This window comes from Festucalex cinctus, chromosome 11 (assembly GCF_051991245.1).
Source record: "Festucalex cinctus isolate MCC-2025b chromosome 11, RoL_Fcin_1.0, whole genome shotgun sequence".
Classification (NCBI taxonomy): domain Eukaryota; kingdom Metazoa; phylum Chordata; class Actinopteri; order Syngnathiformes; family Syngnathidae; genus Festucalex; species Festucalex cinctus.
Window position 1 is genome coordinate 28,714,153 of NC_135421.1, and position 20,443 is coordinate 28,734,595.

General features: G+C 39.6%; 3 protein-coding genes across 3 annotated transcripts; 1 reads left to right on the top strand and 2 right to left on the bottom strand.

The window, feature by feature from the left end:
* Nucleotides 1-66: 66 nt before the first annotated feature.
* LOC144030969 (OX-2 membrane glycoprotein) lies at nt 67-12,873 on the bottom strand. Its single transcript, XM_077537637.1, has 7 exons — nt 12,678-12,873; nt 12,057-12,168; nt 10,505-10,825; nt 6,997-7,329; nt 3,060-3,344; nt 1,919-2,020; nt 67-1,749 (listed from the first exon to the last, which is right to left on the bottom strand). Exons 2-7 carry the CDS (start codon nt 12,136-12,138, stop codon nt 1,736-1,738), a joined length of 1,137 nt encoding a protein of 378 aa, XP_077393763.1. The 5' UTR covers nt 12,139-12,168; nt 12,678-12,873; the 3' UTR covers nt 67-1,735.
* A 944-nt stretch (nt 12,874-13,817) lies between these two features.
* LOC144030395 (dynein regulatory complex subunit 2-like) lies at nt 13,818-15,318 on the bottom strand. The gene has a single exon (XM_077536654.1). The coding sequence runs from the start codon at nt 15,251-15,253 to the stop codon at nt 13,910-13,912; it is 1,344 nt and encodes a 447-aa protein (XP_077392780.1). The 5' UTR covers nt 15,254-15,318; the 3' UTR covers nt 13,818-13,909.
* An 803-nt stretch (nt 15,319-16,121) lies between these two features.
* Nucleotides 16,122-20,040, top strand: LOC144030393 (Golgi pH regulator). The gene is made up of 14 exons (XM_077536653.1): nt 16,122-16,356; nt 16,567-16,626; nt 16,703-16,806; nt 16,889-16,995; nt 17,091-17,192; nt 17,263-17,383; nt 17,585-17,665; nt 17,756-17,865; nt 17,958-18,046; nt 18,174-18,266; nt 18,347-18,442; nt 19,216-19,305; nt 19,376-19,441; nt 19,518-20,040. Exons 1-14 carry the CDS (start codon nt 16,315-16,317, stop codon nt 19,722-19,724), a joined length of 1,368 nt encoding a protein of 455 aa, XP_077392779.1. The 5' UTR covers nt 16,122-16,314; the 3' UTR covers nt 19,725-20,040.
* Nucleotides 20,041-20,443: the final 403 nt, after the last annotated feature.

Genomic DNA, 20,443 nt, shown 5'->3' on the forward strand with positions numbered 1-20,443 from the left:
AAGCCCCAAATGCATTTCTTGGCCCTCCCTGTTTTAATCACACCCAAAGAATCTGGGAAACTGAAATGGTGGAAAGTAGTTTATTGCTGTATGTATACAACTGAATACTACATTGCACGTTTCCAGCAATTACCTGTAGTGTATGTACAAAAAAACAAAACAAAACTGGACAATGTCTTTTTTATAAACTGTTATGCCACAGTGGGTAGTGTCGTGAATTCATTTTTGTTGCATACACCCTGTTTTATTATGGATGACTATATTTCTCATCTGCACGATGACTACCGTGGCAAACATTCGGGCGGTTTAAAAAATAACTCCCAACTTTCCAAATAAAAAAAAGTTCTCTCCAGAATCAATCATCCACATGGCTCAGAATGAAAGCAGGCAAACCATCTGGCTGCCACCTTTAGCACTTCACAATGGATTTTTTTTGTTTTATTTTTTGAAAGCGATCCATCATAAGGGGCAAAAAGCTAAACTCAAAATCAATTAAACTAGAAGGATATATATATATTTTTTTTAAATATATGTATTATCCTAGACTTTGCATCACCTTCAGTACCAACGTAAATTATTATGATTTTGTCTTTATGTGGATTACAAGTGCGTTTTGTAGGTTTACAATAGCATCATTCTAATGAATAACAGTTATGTACTCTATTTAAAAAAAAAAAAAAAAAAAAAACTTTAATAAGAGCACAAATTACTTTCTTATGCAATTTACAAGCTTACTTGAATGGGATTTTCCTAAATAGTTCACTCATAAGGTTTCATACAATAAAAAAAAAAAAAAGAGAGCACATAACAGTAATATAACAATAATAAATATGTTTTAATGCTAATTTCTCATCAAATACCTTTTAATAATACTTAAAACATTTTGTGTTTTGTTAACTGGTGATTCTGTGTTTGAAAGAATACATTACACTAAAAAACAAACAAAAAAAAAACAAGGAAAAAAAGAAGTTTTTTTCCATTCAGAAATCCATCCATCCATCCATCCATTTTCTTGACCACTTATTCCTTACAAGGGTCGCAGGGGGTGCTGGAGCCTATCTCAGCTAGCTTTGGGCAGTAGGCGGGGGACACCCTGGACTGGTTGCCAATGAGAATTTTGAGTACGTTTTAATATTTGCCAGTTCATAAAAACAAAAAACAATAATAATAATAATAATAATAATAATAATAATAATAAATGCTCCGCAAACCTTCAGGTTGGGAGATGGCCACTCTACCACCTGAGCCATGCCTCTCCTGGAGTGTGTTAGTATATTGATGGTTGTGTACCTCCAAGCATTTTTTGTTGTTGTCTCATTTTGGACACACCAGCAATGCAGTATAGTGGGAGACAGTAGAGTGGCATGACTCAGGTGCTAGAGTGGCCGTCTCCCAAGCTGAAGGTCATGAGTTTGTTCCTCAATATTTCAGTTACGGTACTTAAAAAAAAATGCTGGTCAAATGTGCTCAAAAACTTTACTAGGTTTTTTTTTTCAAGTAAACATTACTCTTTTTTTTTCTTCTTTTTTTTTCTCAGTGTACACTCGTGTGCATCCAAGTGAGCAAAAAGATTTGCTGTGAACCTTTATACGGAGTCAGACATAAATGCATAAAGATGAATGTCGCAAGGTTGCCGATCCTAATAAAGGATCGTGATTAACATCCTGTGGAGGGTTTGAATGTCGGCCCTCAACGCTGAGATGACAGAAAAGCTTGCGAGGAGGCGCTGAAGTCATCAGCTGTCATCGGCTGCAACAAATTTGAGAGCAGAGGCGACACCGGCTGAAAATCATGCCACAAATGCATCATTTTGTCTCAACGGATAGAATCGAATTCAAACCAGGCGGCACATCGGCTGCGCGGTTGCTGGTTAGCACATCTGGTACGGCTGCGAAACCAAACGAGTGGACGGGCTCACCTTCTTTGCGCAGGAAGCACTTCCAGAGACAGAAGCAGAGGGCCAGCACCAGCAGAGCTGCCACTGTGGTCACCGAGATGAGGATGGCCAGCGCCGTCCCGACTACGAGGACAACACACTCATTTTAGCCTATAAAAAAAAAAAAAAAACACCGGCCATCCTGCTCTACTTTGCAGCTAACTAATAACCAGCAACAAAGTGTCGTGACACATTTAACACATTTACGCCCAAAAACGTATAAACACGTTCTATTTTAAATGTTTTAAGTGTCCCAAGGACATATTTATACGTTTTTTTTTAAATGCTAGAGCATACAGAAGGCTTTGAAGCAGCCTCTCAACTGCAGAGAACGGGTGACGCAATGGTTGTAATTACAAAAACGGCCATCAGGTGGCTGCAGAGTATAAGAGATCAACCAGGGCCAAGTTGAAAACAAGCTGTTTCCCCACAATTCTAAACAGATTTGTGAATAATGATGAAACTTTGCTATATTCTAACGCTAATTGCTGCAAAACGTAAACAGACAGAAATATACTTTACGATAATTTATCTTTTGGTCGGTTCCATGTCTTTATAGCAAAAGAACACAATATTCTGTGGGCCTTGTAAAATTAGTAAATATCCAGTAAAACAGCAAAGGGAGTTGCTTCACTGAAAATGGCTGTGAACGAATGAGTTTAGGGACGGGCGAGTACCGACACCAGGTATCGGTATCGGGCCGATACCAGCCTTTTTTCCAAGTACTCGAGTACTCGTGACGCAGACGAGTACAAGCGAGCGATGGCGGAGGGTGGAAGACGTGAAGTGAGTCCTCCTTGCCTGTAAGTGGCGCTAGCTTGCAGCAGTTTTTCACCAAAACTTCACCGGTTTGGAAATACTTCAAAATTGTCAATCTTAAACTAAAAGAGTATTTTTGTGTTTTATTTTGAGCGTTAAGACTATTGAAGAGTGACTGTGCTGTTTTTTTTTTTTTTTTTGTCAAAATTAAAGGAAATATATTTGTTTAAAAATATCTTTTAGTGATTTTTTTATTTGTCAAAATGTACTACTGGTATCGTTGGTATCGGTATCGGTCTCGTTCTGACAAAAAGTGGTATGGAAGATCCGTAAATGAGTTAACAGGAGAAGATTCCGGACTGACTTTTGGTGTTCATGGACACGGCGATGGGGGCCTCCAGGCCCTTGTGGTGCACCAGACACTTGACGGACACGTCCTTGAGCAGGCCGGAGCGCAGGACGAGCGTGCTGACGACCAGCGTGGTGCCGTCGCCCTGCGGCAGCAGCGTGGTGACGGGCAGGCCCACCGTGCGGTTGTCCCGCTCCACGTTCCACACCATCTCCACGGGGGGTCGCGACACGGCGCTGCAGTTGGCCTCGATCAGGCCGGCCGACGTGCTCTTGTAGCTCACCTGAGGTTTGGGCAGCGCTAGCGCAAAAACACAAGCAGACACAGAAAGCTTGCGACAGTTGATGAAAACAAAAAGGATAAATATTTGCAACTACATTTTAGATTGATAAAAGTCATTCATTTGAATTTTCAATTCATTCCATGAATGAGCTTTGGGTTTATTTTGAATGCATTTGTTTTGTTTTTCTTCAAGTAGATTCGACTTTCTTTCAATTAGATTCAAAATTGGGTCAGTGTGCAGAAAACAACCCCAAAAATTGGATTGTATTTTTTCACCAAAATTGGGACATTTTTATGCTATTCTCCGCAAATTAATCATATGTATATTAAATCTAAAACTAATACTGAATCTAATAAAAATAAAAAATAAAAATTCAAAAGAAAAAAATCAAATCAAAACTAACTGATTTTTTTTTTAAAGAAAAAAAAGAAAGTCAAAACAAAATAAAAACTTTTAACATAAGTTTGGTTTGATCTGTAAAACACAATAAAATTCGCAAGCCATCCGGGCACGGTTCCAACATGGCGTGCGGCCCTTCTTCGCCTTTAGAACGTACAACTCTTCTTTGGAGCCTCTTGTAAGATTGCGAACGTTGTCCTCTGCTGGTCGGAGTTTGACATTGCACCCTTTTACACTATAATCAATCAATCAATCAATCAATCAATAAATACATAAATAAAAAAAAAAGTAAAATAGCATAATAAAAAAATATGTTGTATTTAGCCATATCTTATTTATTTATTTATTTTACAAATAAATATTTACATATATTTACAAATATTTACAAATAAATAAATTATTCTATAAATAAATAAATAGAAATAAGTAAAATACCATAATAAAAAAAATATGTTATATTTAGCCATATGTTATTTATTTATTGATTGATTTATTTTACAAATAAATATTTACATATTTACAAATAAATAAATTATTTTATAAATAAATAAACTGAAATAAGTAAAATAGCATAATAAAAAAATATGTTATATTTAACCATATGTTATTTATTTATTTATTTATTTAAATTAATAAGTTATTTTATTAAATATTTATATATTATATTTATTTTTTAATAAATAAATAAATGAATAAATACATAAATAAATAAATAAATAAAATAGCATAATGAAAAATATGTTATATTTAGCCATATATGTTATATATTTATTTATCTATGTATGTATGTATGTATATATTTATTTATTTATACATTTGTTGTGACATTGAGAAAAATGTTTCAACATTTCTATATGTTCATCTGTTTTCATTCTTGATTCGTATTTTAGCAGGTGTAAATAATGTAGTGGAAATAAAGCGCATGCAAGATGAAGCCCGGAGAAAAAGAAACACGCTTCCAAAGCTCCCAGAGCAGGTTCGGATATGCGAATTCCACAAAATCCATACCAGAATCCCTGTCTGCTTTCAATTTGCTGTTCTGAGCTCGGAACGATCGACTGGAACATTTGTGTTGGCAGCAACGGGTTATTTGGCCGCAGTTATTTGGAAAGTTGTACTTTTTAGAGGCTGGCCCCGATTTCACGGAAAAGTTCACCTTTTTTTGTAACGTTCTGCTCGGTGCTGTGTGTGATGTTCAAGTTCGTAAAGTTTCAAGCGCTACCAATAACCATACAAAAGCAAGTGTTGCCATGAATATCAAGATCATCACTATTTATGGGCAGCATGCATTGTACAAGTGTGACGTCTGACATGATCCATAGCAGCACTTGAAGAGACGAGGGAGGATGTCATGGAGGAGAACAATCCAAATGCTAATGGTGATCGACAAATCGAAACACCTCCCGTATTGTACTGTAGCGTTTCAAACAAAAGCACATGTGTTTATGGCAATAGCGAGCGAGCGAGCGAGCGAGCGAGTGGGAACCAAGCAGAGACAAAGACGCGTTACAGGCCGGCCACTGTGCGCTGACAACACTGACGACAGTCATGCGTCAGGAGCTCGTCCGCACCATTCGCTCCGCGGCGCGTCGATTCCTTACAAAAGGAAGACGGGATCAACATTCCTGCTTGAAGTCCCAGACGTGTTCCTGTGAAGTCAGATGGGAGCTCGCTCTTGTCTTTTTTGCCCCCCCACAAAGATTGGACAGAAACGTTCTACTCTCAAATTAGTATCACAGAAAAAACTATGCAATCCATGACAATGTTATCATGTGTTTATTTTTGCTATTGCTAACTGTTTATCCACACATGTACCGCAAAATAAAAACACACGTGCTAAGCTAACATGCTAAGTATGTGTGTTTTGTTTATTTTGTAACTTTTGACTGGTGGCGCCCTTTTCTATTGGTATTCTTTCAATGTTAGCATGTTAGCATTGTTAGCATTTTTATGTATTTATTTTTTATTCATGCGATTGCTGTGTAAACGATAAGAGTTGTCACCCGTCCCGTTTTCCCCCAAAATTGTTCTCTCTTTTTTTTTAACCAGCTGTCCTGGGAAAATAAAAATCTCTCCCAGGACACGTTTTGTCGCGGAAAATGCCACAAGCTAATTTGATTTCCTTCATTCTGTAGTCAAAAATGTCCCGTGAACGACTGCGGAGCGCTAAAAAATACTCCTGCTCTCTCGAGGTGCACTTCGGATTACCGTCATTCTGGCACCGTTTGTGCTATCTGAAAAATTCCAACGATGTCTGAAAGATAAGACTTTGCTCTTTACAGAAAAAAAAAATGCTGTTATTACAGTAAATTAAAGTAAAGTCACAAGTGCAGAGAGAAACGGCGGGTGATTTTGAGACGTCACATTTTTACATCAATTTGAAGAAAAAATGTTAACAAGATGGCATGTGGCCTATAATCGACACTTTTTTTTATAGAACCGTTCACCAAGCCTGTGACTTTGTAGCACGTACGTAATTGTGTGAAATCTAATCTGCGTTGTTGGTGACGTTTTTCGAGAAAAATTATGCGTTGCCACGTTTGTAGCTTTAGAATGTGCACCTTGTTTGTACTTCACAGTGTGTGTAACTAGCTGAACATTCCAGTTAAGTTCATTTAAAATTATAAATAAAAAAAATAATTAATTAATTTTAAAAAAGTGCAACTAAAACAGATATAAAATATAATTCAAAATTTAAATACAAAAAATAAATCTAAGTGAAAATAAAAACAACAACAAAAATATATACATAAATAAATACAAATAATGATAATACAAAAATAAAAACGACTCAAAAAATAAAAAATAAATAAAAAAATAAATGTGTAAATAATTACAAAAATAAATATATAAATTGATTTAACTATAAATCACTAACAATGTTATTCAAATGAGGTCCAAGCATGTCTTGAGTTGGACTCACATTTTTAAATTTGTAAAACACAACTAGACTCCAGCCTCCTCCCATTTAGTATTACATTTATTATCGTTAAATGTTTACGTGGACGTGTCTGCTTCGTTGCGACTGGAAAAACGTTTCTAATGCGAACATTAGCTTAGCTGCGAAGCTAACGCTAGCATTTGTGTTTATTTTTTGTTTGTTTGCCTATCTATGCCGGTGACGTATAGTGAAAGGCACAACAATGAAAGGCAGGCAGAAAGTCCATCATTAACCTGTGTATCCACTTTTTTTGACTAGCGGTATGTTGTGAGATTTTTCTCATGTCAAATGTGTGCTTTGGCTCAATGAATGTCGCCAATCATGCTCACCGTACGTGGAGAGGCACACGGTGGAGCTCTTTGGCCCGTCCGCATGCGTGCTGTACAGACATGTGTAGCAGCCCTCATCCTGGATGGCCACAGGCTGGATGGTGAGCGTGCTGTCCGACAGGGAAGCGCTGAGCCACATCCTCCCCTGGTACGCCGACTCGATCATGGGGTCGCCCCTCTTGGCGTAGGAGGCCACTTCCGAGGAGAGCCCACCCGGGGCCGAGGCGTACCGCCAGCTGACCTGCTGCACCTTCTCGGGGAGGCCGTAAGAGCACGACAGGGTCGCTTTCTTCCCGCTAACTGCTGTCATGTTGCTGTCTGCTGTCACTGATGCTGCGAGGGGAACACGCATACACGGTCGGTAAATAGAAGACAAGAGGGAACCGCGGCTGACTTTCATTTGATTTATTGTATTCAAGTAAAGGTTCATTATAATTAGGGATGTAACGATATCCAAACATCACAATACCATATTATCACGATATTGAAAAAAAAAAAAAAAAAAAAAAGCTCATTCCAAAAACACACAATTTTGTGCTTGTGTACATTACAGCAATGAAAACTATAAAATATGTAAATATTATATATAAAAAATATATACGTTTCCCTTAATCTGACCGTTAGCATGGATTTTAAACACAAGAGCCAAAACATGCCTTGTGAAAATTAAACTGCACTAAGAAAACTTGCCACCAGAGGGTGCTAGAACCGCACAAATGGAAATCAACCTGACTTTTTTTTTTTAACAGATGTGCTGTTTTTAATATCATGACAACAGCGATATATTGTGGCAGTTTTCATATCACGATATGACGATATTGACGTTATCGTTACATCCCTAATTATAATTGAGAATGAATAATTAATGTTTAATTATTAAAATAAAATATTTTACATGCACACTTTTTTTTCATTTATTTATTTTTATTTATTTATTTATTTTTTAATCTCTTTTGTAACTTAACTCTTTGACCGCCAAAAACGATTAATGACAATTAGTAAAATCACGATGTATGCCATCATAAATGTTAAATGACAATCTACTTTTTTTTTTTTCCTTTTTTAAATTTTTTATCGTTGTTATGTGCAACGTCTGCCTGGTCAATGGGTGATGGAATCAAAAACACCAACTAACAATGGCCAGTAGATGGCAGCATTGTGTCTCTTTTCAATGGGCTGCCGGTGTATGGAATTACAATGAAACATGACGGAATCTGATGAAATCTGATGAATGCTCGTAATCGGCAAAATCGGCTGGCACTGTGGGGGGGGGGGGGGGGGGTTGTGTTGTTTTGATAAAGTGTGGCAGTAAAAAGAGTTAAATGACCCACTTATCTCTATGTTTTAAAAAAGCATGTGGCCCTTGAGCAAAAAATGTTTGTCTACACCTGCTCTTAACCGCACACTCAAAGTATGTAAGTATATTATTTCTCATGGGAAAAAAATGGCGTTGTCAGCTGTGAAGCATCAATTCCACAAACACAAGCTTTATCACATTTGCACGTCGTCATCCTGTTTTTGTTATTTTGCCTCCGCCCTGACCTTTTACACTTCTTTAACCTGTTGATTTATCCCCCCCCTGAATTATTTTGCCATGTCTACCGTCGGCGGCCGTGCTCTTGGGACCGCCCCTCCGGGACCGCTCCCGCGCAAATATTCTGAAAATATGAGCCCAGAACAGCAAGAAAATGAGTCACAGCTGTTTCTGCTTAGTGGTGTGAGCTCCTTTCTGCGTTTTATTAACATACCTGGCTGGGCCTCAGCATGCTCAAAATGAAAAACGTTTTCATCTGGCAGCCCCACAGAGTTGGGACATACATGACACATGATATGCGTGTGATGAGACTAAAAATGGACAACCGTCCATATACATTTTCAACGCTTTTTTCATCAATTGCCATGCGTTTTTTTTTTTTTTCCCTTTCTCATCGGATCTGTTGTTTTGATTGTATCCTGACTCAGAATGAAGAAAGGGATGAGGAGCACATTTTAGTCCGCTTTTCTTGGGCCAATCTGAAGCTTTTTCATACTCAAAGGAATGTGCTTTCGCTACCCATGAGGCCTTGCAGCAGATTGAGAAGCGTGGAGTGAAAACGCCTCAACTTCATCCTTTTCCTGTCACCATGAGCGTAACTCATTCGGACCTCAAAGCGAGACTTATTCCATGTGTTCTTGACTTGCACTTTGATTTCTGGCTTTAATCAACGTTCAATGATTGTCTTTTTGTTTAAAAAAATAAATAAACGCACTGATGAGGTTTCATTCAATCCAACGTATATGCAAAAAATGATGGAAATTTACTTTTGGAAGACACCCTGCAAAAGGAGCTAAAAGAAGTGGAAGTTGTAATATCTGCCCCTGATCAAAAAAGGGGAAAAAATAAAATAACAATAACAATAATAATAATAATAATAATAATAATAATAATAATAATAATCGATACAAAATAAATGACAGTGAGCGGTCATGGTAACAATTACAATATATATATATATATATATATATATATATATATATATATATAATCTATATATATTTTTTGTATTATTTTTATTTATTATTTATTATATATTTATTTATTTATTTATTTATTTATTCTATTTATTTATTATTATTTTTATTATTTTATTATTATTTATTCTATTTATTTATTTTCTCCAGTAATTGAGCTTTTATACGTTTTTTTGGACTGAGATGATGCCGTTTTATAATCCAGATTGTTCCACAAACTGACACCTTGAGAGTTGAAATACATCATTCTTTTTGTTTTGTTTTCTGTATTTAGGTTTGGAAAAACAAACAAACATCTGTTCCTCTTAATTTGTACTCACTTTGCTTTTTTTTAAAAAATTTGATTTGCGTGTTAATTGGTAAAATTTCATGATGGGCTTTATACATTATTTTAAGGTGGTTAAACTCTATCAATTCTAAAAAAAATTCTAAATTCTAAAAATCTAATGATCTTGGTCGCTAGTACTAATATTAACTCATTCACTCCCAAATACTTTCACTAAAGCAAACCCTTTGCTGGATTTTGACTACTTTTTCAAGGCCCACAGAGTATTGTGTTCTATTGCTATAAAACATGGAATCTACCAAAAGAAAAATTTGCATCTCTTTTTTCATCAGGGAAAAAAAATAATATTTCTATCTGTTTCCGTTTTGCAGCAATTGGCATTAGAATATACCTAAGTTTCATCACATATCTGTTTAAAACAGTGGGGGGAAAAAAAGAAGAAGTTTTTTGCAACATGGCTTCGTTTGAGCTCTTATACTCTGCTGCCACCTTCTGGCTGTTTTTGTAATAACTACCACTGCTTCAAGCGTTTTCTTCAGTTCAGAGGCTGCATCAAAGCCTTCTGTATGCTCTAGCATAAAAAAAACAAAAAACAAAAACAAAAACAAACAAAAAAACGTATAAATACGTCTTTGGGAGCAAATGAGTTAAATACACAAGCAAGCAAAATGTTGAAATGAATAGACATGCCACAATTCTTGCTTTACTCACCAGTGACGGTCAGGCAGGTGCGTCCTTGTTTGGCACCAGCTTGGACCAGGTGAAAGACGCACGTGTAGCATCCTTCGTCGCGGAAGCTCACTCTCTGGATGGTGACGGACGAGGTGTCCTTCGAGGACGGGGTGAGCTCCACGTGCTGCTGCCCGCTCACGCTGTCCCTGTTGCCCGGCTGGTAGCTGAGCAACGTTTGGTTGTTCACGTCCAGCCACTGCACCTGCCGCACGCCGTCGCCTCTGTCCTTCGAGAGGGCGCACGTCAAAGTGAAGGGCTTGCCCACGCCGGCCTGCACTCGCTCTGGTGCTGTCACCTTACCTGGGACACATTCCGCATGTTAGGCTCTGGATTTGGGTCCCAAAAACGCAGACGCAAATAAGATTTGAACTCTTTATTCGCATAACATCGAGAGGCGTAGAACAAACTTGACTAGACGAGAAACAACGAGAATGTATCGAGAATCACGAGCCGCTAAGCTAACTTGGGCGGTGGAGTTGCACAGAGGAACAGAGGTAATAATCTGACAAAAACCCACCCTTTTCAGACAGGCTTATATAGACAGTGAATCGATCTGATTGGCTGTGGCTAGACATGTGGGTAACAGGACTTGACAGGGAATTAGCTGATTGGCTGTCGACCAGATAAAGAGATTCAAAGATTCCTGACATCACATAGCGTGTTACCAGTTGAAACTAGATGCTGGTTACATCAGTTCAAAACAGACACTTGACCTCATGACCCTAGTCATGACAGTAAACATAACCCTTGATTGACCCTAGTCACAACAGTAGACATAACCCTTGCATGACCCTAGTCATGACAGTAAGCATAACCCTTGCATGACCCTAATCATGACAGTAAGCATAACCCTTGCATGACCCTAATCATGACAGTAAGCATAACCTTTGCATGACCCTAATCATAACAGTAAGCATAACCCTTGCATGACCCTTGTCACGACAGTAAGCATAACCCTCGCATGACCCTAATCATGACAGTAAGCATAACCCTTGCATGACCCTTGTCACGAAAGTAAGCATAACCCTTGCATGACCCTAGTCATGACAGTAAGCATAACCCTTGCATGACCCTAATCATGACAGTAAGCATAACCCTTGCATGACCCTAATCATGACAGTAAGCATAACCTTTGCATGACCCTAATCATAACAGTAAGCATAACCCTTGCATGACCCTTGTCACGACAGTAAGCATAACCCTCGCATGACCCTAATCATGACAGTAGGCATAACCCTTGCATGACCCTTGTCACGAAAGTAAGCATAACCCTTGCATGACCCTAATCATGACAGTAAGCATAACCCTTGCATGACCCTAGTCACGACAGTAAGCATAACCCTTGCATGACCCTAATCACGACAGTAAGCATAACCCTTGCATGACCCTAGTCATGACACCATATGCATGTGCATGTCAATAAATTATAATACAAAACAAAAATGCACCATCTCAACAATTTCCTAAAATCAAAAATTTTTTTCCATTATAAACAAATTCAACCATTCGTATTATCATGATGGATATTTACCGTGTAGTTTTGCCACCAGCAGAAGAAGCAAACACACCTGCAGACCTTTCCTACACGACGCCCGGATCATCATCATCTTCATCACTGATCATTTAACAGGGAAGATGAAGATCTGATGAAGAAAAAATGGCATTCGAATTCAAACGGCTAATGTTGCTATACGCCAGATGTGCCAACTTAAGGCAGACGTGTTTCCTAATTCTTCATTGAGCCAAGGCACTCATTTGACATTAGAAAAATATCATGACACACCACCAACCTAAAAGTCCAATTATAGTGAAAGAGTTTCTTCATACAGGTGTATTAGTAACCATATTGATATCTATAAAATAATGAAGTTGAAGCTAATTTGTAACGCTGTTTATTTAGACAACTGTGACATAAACTTTACATTAGATGGTGGTGGTGGACTAAATACCTTTGTTACTGTCATAATGATACAGAATAGCTACATAAACATGCTACAACAAACCATTTGGCCAAGAATTTAAATGCTTCAGTTTTTCAGGATCACAATTATTTTGGTTGCAAAAACATCTCAAAAGTCACTAAAACGCTATACATACCAAAAGTATACATACACAATGGACTTGTCTGGAGTAAATAAAAGAAGACACTCACTTCTTCTTGTGTCCGAACAACGTTTGAGGATGTTCTACCTCAGCAACATGTCAGATGTCGTTCCCAACATCACACAAAAGTCGAACAAAAGAGGCTTTTGCTTCGACGTGACTGTTTCCAATTGTGAGCACAAATGTTCAGCAGCAGGCTGAAGCTCCAGATTGGACCCACACAGAGGGGAGACATCAGAGGAGAGAGAACGCATGACGAGTTGGTACCGTTAGGTTGGACCTACAGCGCCCTCTAGCGAACGAGCTATTATTGTTGTCAAGTACACCAGACAGGCTATTTCCGGTTTTTTTCTTCTTCTGTGTACGCACCTACCGTATGTATGAAAAGACTTATTTGTTTATTATTTATTACAATAATTTGCGGCCTCTTTGATACTATATTCTTAGTTTATTTAAAAAAAAATATTTATGTGAGTGAGAAGAGAAAGCTCGCTGCCACACTTTGCAATACTGGCAATTATGAAGACACGTTTATTGAACGTGTGTGGAGGAGTTACTTCATGTTGCAACATCTATCGAGAAAACGGAAAAACAAAAAATCGTAATCGAAAACAAAAAATAACTCGCATACAAATGACAAGATTTTGTTAAGATGAACTTAATTATAAATTATATAAATATATGTAAACAGAAATGAAGATTCTTAGTACCACCATTTTGCGGATTTTTTTTTTTTTTTGTGTACAGTTAATTTGGTCTAACTCTCCTATTTATGGGTGCACTGTAATTCCACTTTCGAACATCAGATGTGGGTACACTTATTTAGCCTGAGACCATATTTGAAAGCACAAAACCAGAAGTTGGATGTCAGTACAGTACAGCACAATAATTTTTGTTGAAAAATAGTGACTGTTTACCAACTGCAATTATTTTTTAATCATCATATATATAATTTTGTATATTTTTATGAAAAATTCATACATTTAAAAACGAACTTTGCCAATGGTCAACTGAAGATGACATCACCCGTGCTCAGGAAACAGGTAACGACCAATCACGGCTCAGTTTGCTGAACAAGCCCAGAAAATTTCCTCAGCACATGTGATGTCATCTTCAGTCAACAGCAAGTGGAAATGTGTTTTTAAATATAATAATTGTAGATGAAAAATAATGAAGTTATCAAATTAATTCTGGACGAAATATTATTTATTATTTACTTATTGTGAAGGTGGGTTTAGTGTAAATATTTAGTCCCGCCCTTTGTGTCCCTCATCAAAATCTTCAGTCATTGATGGAGAGTAATCTGATGGCTTCCACTCCCTCAATGACACATTGCACTTGCTTGGCGTCATCCTTGTCCATGACAGGCGCCATCTTGACCAGCAGGGGATTGTAGGGTCCGTTGTGGGTGTCCGTGTTAATGGTCTTGGCTTCGACTCGCTGCCGCGTCAGCAGCTGCAGCTGCCGATTCTCCCCGCACAAGTTCTCGCCGCGGCGCTTCAGGGCCTCCCGGTGGAGCTGCGCGCAGTTGTAGCGCTTCATCAGCTCCGGGAACTCGTAGATCGGCGACGGCTCCACCGCCGTCGTCTCTGAGCACAGCGCGAATTCGCCGGCGGCCACCTGCTCCTCCTTCTGCCCATCTTCCAAATGGCGACACATCTCGGCCACCTTCAGGAGCCGGGCGCCCTTGGCGATGAGCAACCGCAGGCTGTTGGCGGCGGCGTTGCTGTGCACGCTCATCTCCTTGATCATCACCTGGATGGGAACGCGGTTGCGGGACATCTGGCTGAGCAGCATGTGGATTTTGGCCTTGGCGGCGTTGCGCGCCGCCGTCAGCTTGGCCGTCATGGCGGAGTTGCTCTTCTCGGTGGCCTCCAGCCGGGCCTGCTGCTCGATGATCGTGTTGTAGAGCGCCACGCCCTTCTTGGACGTGACCACGGAGACTTGTTTCTTGGCTTCCATGCGCTCCACGTTCTCCATCTCGTGGAGGTAGCGCTTTTCGGCCTTCTGGTTCTTGAGGACCTTCACGTTCTGGTCCAAGAAGCACTCCTCCACCTCGAAGGCCTTCCTCTTCTCGTACACCGAGTGCGCCTCCATGGGCTCGCTGTACAGCATGTGAATGGTGGCCAAGGCCTGCCGGTGGTGACGTTCCAGGTGGATCACCGTGTCCTGGAAACCCACCCGTGACTGCAGGAAATATTTCGCCATTCTTTCGCTCAGCAAGTCCATCCTGTGGTCTAAGATGTCCTGGCCCATGTCCCACTGCTCCACCAGGAACTTCAGCCGCTTTTCCTGCATGGCCCGCAGACGCTCGACTTGCTCGCGGTGCATGCGCCACACCTGCGCCGAGAGCCGCTCGCCGTCCTGCACGCAGCACACGAAGCGCTCCGTGGCGTGGGTCAGGTCCTGATCCCGCCGCTCAAAAGTACGCCGGAGCGCCACGATGTCCTCCTTGAGCTGCTCACAACGGTTGGCGCGCAGGCCGACGCGATAGGTGTGCTTCAGCGTTATGGCGTTTGACACCGTGTAGGCGTCCTCCTTCTTCAGCTTTTCCCTCATGATATGCGGGCGCAGGCTGGGGTCATCCTTTGCCCCTTTGCCCTTCTTTCCCTTCTTCTTGGGCATCTTGACTTTCTGTTGTTGTCGAACGATTTGAATCGGCAGTGAAAATGTGCTGCTCCAAATGTCTGGACTTGCACTGAAATTGGCTGCCTCACAGATGACATCACTCCCTGTCATTTAGTGTGATGCATTAGAGGGAAAAGGAGGTCTTTGGCCCAGTGATGCAACATTATCTTGATGATGTAATAACTTTATGCATATGAGCACAAATGATTATGGGCACAAATGGTTATGGCATCCTTAAGATACTTAAAGAGTTTAATGAACCTAACATGAATGTCTTTGGAATGTGGGGAGACACTGAACTTTGCTGATTATTTATTTATTTATTTATGAATAAAATGAAAATGAAAAATAAACACGTTAAACTTATCTAAATACATGAATAAAATGTTGATTGATGATGATTTGAAGTTTTATTTTTATGTATTTTGTTGTTTTTTTAATATATAAAAATGTATTACAGAACATGACATGACCGAATAGGCTATGACGTATGTCTGACGTACACGCGATGGTACGTCTGAATCATTGGCAATATTTTTAGATTGTATTTTCTTTATTATTTTAATATAAAATACGTTTAAATCAAACACAATTTGATGGACAATTTCATTACAGCGTTGCAGCTAAATGAACCTCTAACAAGAGCTACTCGTCCTCCCTCCTGGTGTTTTAATGTAGCCAACTACTCTCACGAAGTAACACGAGCTGTACCTCACCATTACGTAAATATGTTCGAAACAATGTATGTTGTACATACTAATTAAAAATATGAAATATGAGGATCTAAAAAATATATATATCAGTAAAAAAAATGTTTCCTGTACGTCATAGATAAGCGACGGAAGTTCGCCGTAGAGCCGTCACGATGACGCTGCTTATAGGCGACCCTTGTAACTTGACGCACTAACATCTCGTCCATTATGAGTGAAATATATGTTTATCGTTCAAGGATAGATATTGCTTTTTATGCCAGCATGATCTGAAAAGCGTCTCCCACCCTCGTTTAGATGCACATCTATTATTTAGTGGAGTGACGGCCTTTAGATAGATGTAACGTCATGTCGTTTTTGGTGGATTCCGTGATCATGTTCACGTCTCAGGTACCGTCAAATGGCAACAGTATATTATTTTGATTCATTTCGTCTATTTAAAAAAAATATAATTCAAAATGTAATTTTTTCACTCTTTGTGTGACTTAAATCATGAAGCAGGAACATTTATGTTCGTTTTTTTAAATTATTATTTAAAATAATTGTCAATGACACTTTATTACACAACTTTATTTTGTATCTTATTCGATGCGCTTGAAGGTGCTGTTCTTTGGGTTTGGCTGGCTATTCTTCATGCGACAGCTTTTCAAAGACTACGAGGTACATTGAAAGTCTTGGTTACAGTATGTCGACATTTGTTTCTGATATTAAAACTTGTGTTTGTGTGCATTGGCAGGTGCGTCAGTATGTGGTGCAGGTGGTCTTCTCTATCACCTTTGCTTTTTCATGTACCATGTTCGAACTCATCATTTTTGAGATTCTGGGTGCCTTAAGTAGTAGGTAAGAACATTACGTTTTCGTTTTCTTAATGCGCGAGGCAGGGCACATACTCGACTAATCGACGTTGTGTCTGCCCATCAAGTTCCAGATACTTCCACTGGAAGCTGAATCTCTATGTGATTCTGCTGGTCCTCATCTTTGTGGTGCCTTTCTACATTGGCTACTTTGTGGTTAGCAACATCCGCCTGTGTAAGTGCATTCGCCAAAACGGTTTGATTGGTGTGGCGCACACACTGCACTGTATGCAACACAAAAAAAAATAAAAAAAAATGTTTGTGTTGCAGTGCACAGACAGCGATTGCTGTTTGCGTGCATGGTGTGGTTTACCTTCATGTATTTCTTCTGGAAGCTGGGCGACCCTTTTCCAATCCTCAGTCCAAAACATGGTGAGTCAGCATGCCATCATCTTGACAATAACAAAGTATATATGTAAATGTGTTATTATATGGTCTGTAGGCATTCTGTCCATTGAGCAGCTCATCAGTCGTGTCGGTGTGATAGGAGTCACCCTAATGGCGCTCTTGTCTGGCTTTGGTGCTGTCAACTGTCCCTATACGTATATGTCCTATTTCCTTAGGTAGGTCCTAACTCTTTTGGCTCTGTTATTTATTGTATTTATTTATCATGTATATTTTAATTAGTAGTTAATACAGGCCTATGGTTAATTTTATTGGAAACTACTGAGTTAGAGGATTTCAAATTTGATTGATCTTACTTTAAATGATATGATTTTTATTATTATTACAATATATAATTATTATTCTATTATTATTTACAGGAATGTGACCGACAGTGACATCCTCGCTTTGGAGCGGCGGCTGCTTCAAACTATGGACATGATTGTCAGCAAGAAAAAACGGTAAGGCCTAGTAAGAAATTTGCATCTTTTATTTTTGAAAATTCTGGAAAAAAAAAAAATGCTTACGACATAAATGAAATTGATGTGCAGCATCGCCATGACGCGAAGGCAGATGTACCAACGCGGAGAAGACCAGAACAAGCAGACGGGATTGTGGGGGATGATCAAGAGCGTCACCTCAACGCAAACAGCCAGCGAAAGTATCCAACAGTTGAAATACTTTTTTTTTTTTTTTTTTGACAAAATGGCTTCCAGACCGTGTGACTTACCCGTTTGCTTTTCTTCCACGCAGACCTGTCTCTCATCCAGCAGGAGGTGGACGCTCTGGAGGAGCTCAGTCGACAGCTTTTTCTCGAGACTGTGGACCTGCAAGCCACTAAGGTACGACACACACGCGTATGGATTATGATTAGCATATTTCATGCACAAGGAAGATTCTGCAATGCCATTTAGGTCTGCAGCTGTTGAATATTTTTTTTTACAATCGACTATTCCCGAATCTTACCAGGAGCGCATTGAGTACTCCAAGACATTCCAGGGGAAATACTTCAACTTCCTTGGCTACTTCTTTTCCATCTATTGCGTGTGGAAAATCTTTATGGTGAGCACGTACAGTTACATGCCGATTTGTAATAATATTTTGAATCGTGTGGTTGAAACCTGGTTGTCCATCCACGGTAGGCCACCATCAACATTGTGTTTGATCGAGTGGGAAAGACGGATCCGGTGACCAGGGGCATTGAAATAACAGTCAATTACTTGGGCATCCAGTTTGACGTAAGACCGCAATTTTCACTCTTACGTGACATGACTACCCCCATGTGGACAAAATGTGACACTTCCGTTTGTCTAGTACAACTTTATGAATTCATCCCAAATGTGATTTCCAGACAGATTTTTTTCTCACTGTGCTGTGCAATGGAAACAGAAAAAGACCCAATTCTAAATCACCAAATTTCACAATTTTTTCATACACCATGTACAAATTTAGTAGTGACTAAAGAGTAATTTCATATTCTTAAAGTTTTCGCTGCCATTTTATTCCAGTGTTTCTGCAGGGTCTAAAAAAAATACTTTCATTCTAGGCCTTAAATGTAAATATCCATATTTTCATCCCAGGTCTAAAATTTTATTCACCCAAGTCTTAAAATGTACATTTGCTGCGTCCATTCTGAGAAAAGAAACGACATGCGTGCGCTGCCTGCAAATGTCATATTCATACTTTCATTTTAAACCACAACCTTAATTTGATAAAAAACGAAGACATTTAAGGATCTACAGCAGAGGTGCCCATATGCAGCCTGTTTTGCATGTCTCCCTCCTCCAGCACAGCTGAATCCATTGGTCAGCCCATCAGCAAGCTTTGCAGAAGCCTGATAACGATCCCGATCATGACTCAGGTGTGTTGGTGGAGAGAAACATGGAAAACTGGCTGGATAGGGGCTCTCGAGGACCGGACTTGGGCACCTCTGAGACCTCAACATTTAGCGCATTTTTAACAGTACCATTTGTAGTTATTAATACTAAATATTGTTATGTTCCACTCCCAGGTGAAGTTTTGGTCCCAGCACATCTCCTTCATCTTGGTCGGCATCATCATCGTTACGTCCATACGAGGTTTACTCATCACCCTCACAAAGGTAAAATGGAGTGTGGCCCCTGAAGGACTGTAAAAACAACTCAAATGGCCACTTTGTTTCTTCATTGTAGTTCTTCTACGCGATATCGAGCAGCAAATCTTCCAACGTCATCGTGCTGGTCCTTGCTCAGATCATGGTGAGTTTCTTTGACTTGTCTTTAAGAGCACAGCAGTGATCTCATGGGGGTGTGTGCGTGCGTGTGTGTGTCGAAGGGCATGTACTTTGTGTCGTCGGTGTTGCTGATGCGCATGAGCATGCCGCTGGAGTACCGCTCCATTGTGACGGAGGTTCTGGGAGAGCTGCAGTTCAACTTCTACCACCGCTGGTTCGACGTCATCTTCCTGGTCAGCGCGCTGTCCAGCATCCTCTTCCTCTACCTGGCCCACAAGCAAGCGCCCGAGAAGCACATGGCACTGTGACCCACACCAAACAAACAACCAAACAAACAGCCGCCATTTTCTTTTGTATCATTGCAATGGCTCCAACCGCCGTGAATTTCCTGAATCAGGAATTTGAAAAGCGGACAAAGTGTGGAATAAAATGATTGTATTTGATCTTTGTTAAAAAAAATTTTTTTTGTGCGACAATTTATTATTCTTTTTTTGGTCTTAACACACTGGAGCTGCTTTGTTTTTATGTCACTTTTGTTTATGACTTTCTTTTATTTCACCATGCATTTCTAAAGCATTCAATAAAAGCAGCAGTCTTTGTGAAGAGAGAACCGTTTTCTCAGAATCTATTGTTAATATTTGGTTTGGCAAAGTTGCAATATTGATTGAAATAACATTTATTGTATTATCACTCAAGCTTATTTAAAAGGGAAATCAACTCCCCCCCCCAAAAAATTCTTGACAATAATATGTTCAATGCAGCCCCACTAGTCTACGATATTTTGGTTATATTGTGTTAGTGGAATATGATTTAAGCAGAAAAATCCGGCAGTTTTTCTGCAGAAGACGGCCATTTTGCCACTTGCTGTGGCGAAAATGACATCACAGTTGCTCAGGTCTCAAGGTAACGACCAATCACAGCTCAGCTTCAGAAAACAGCTGAGCTGCGATTGGTCGTTGCCTGAGTCCTGACCAATTGTGATGTCATCTTCAGTCGACGGCACGTGGCAAAATGGCCGCTCCCTCAG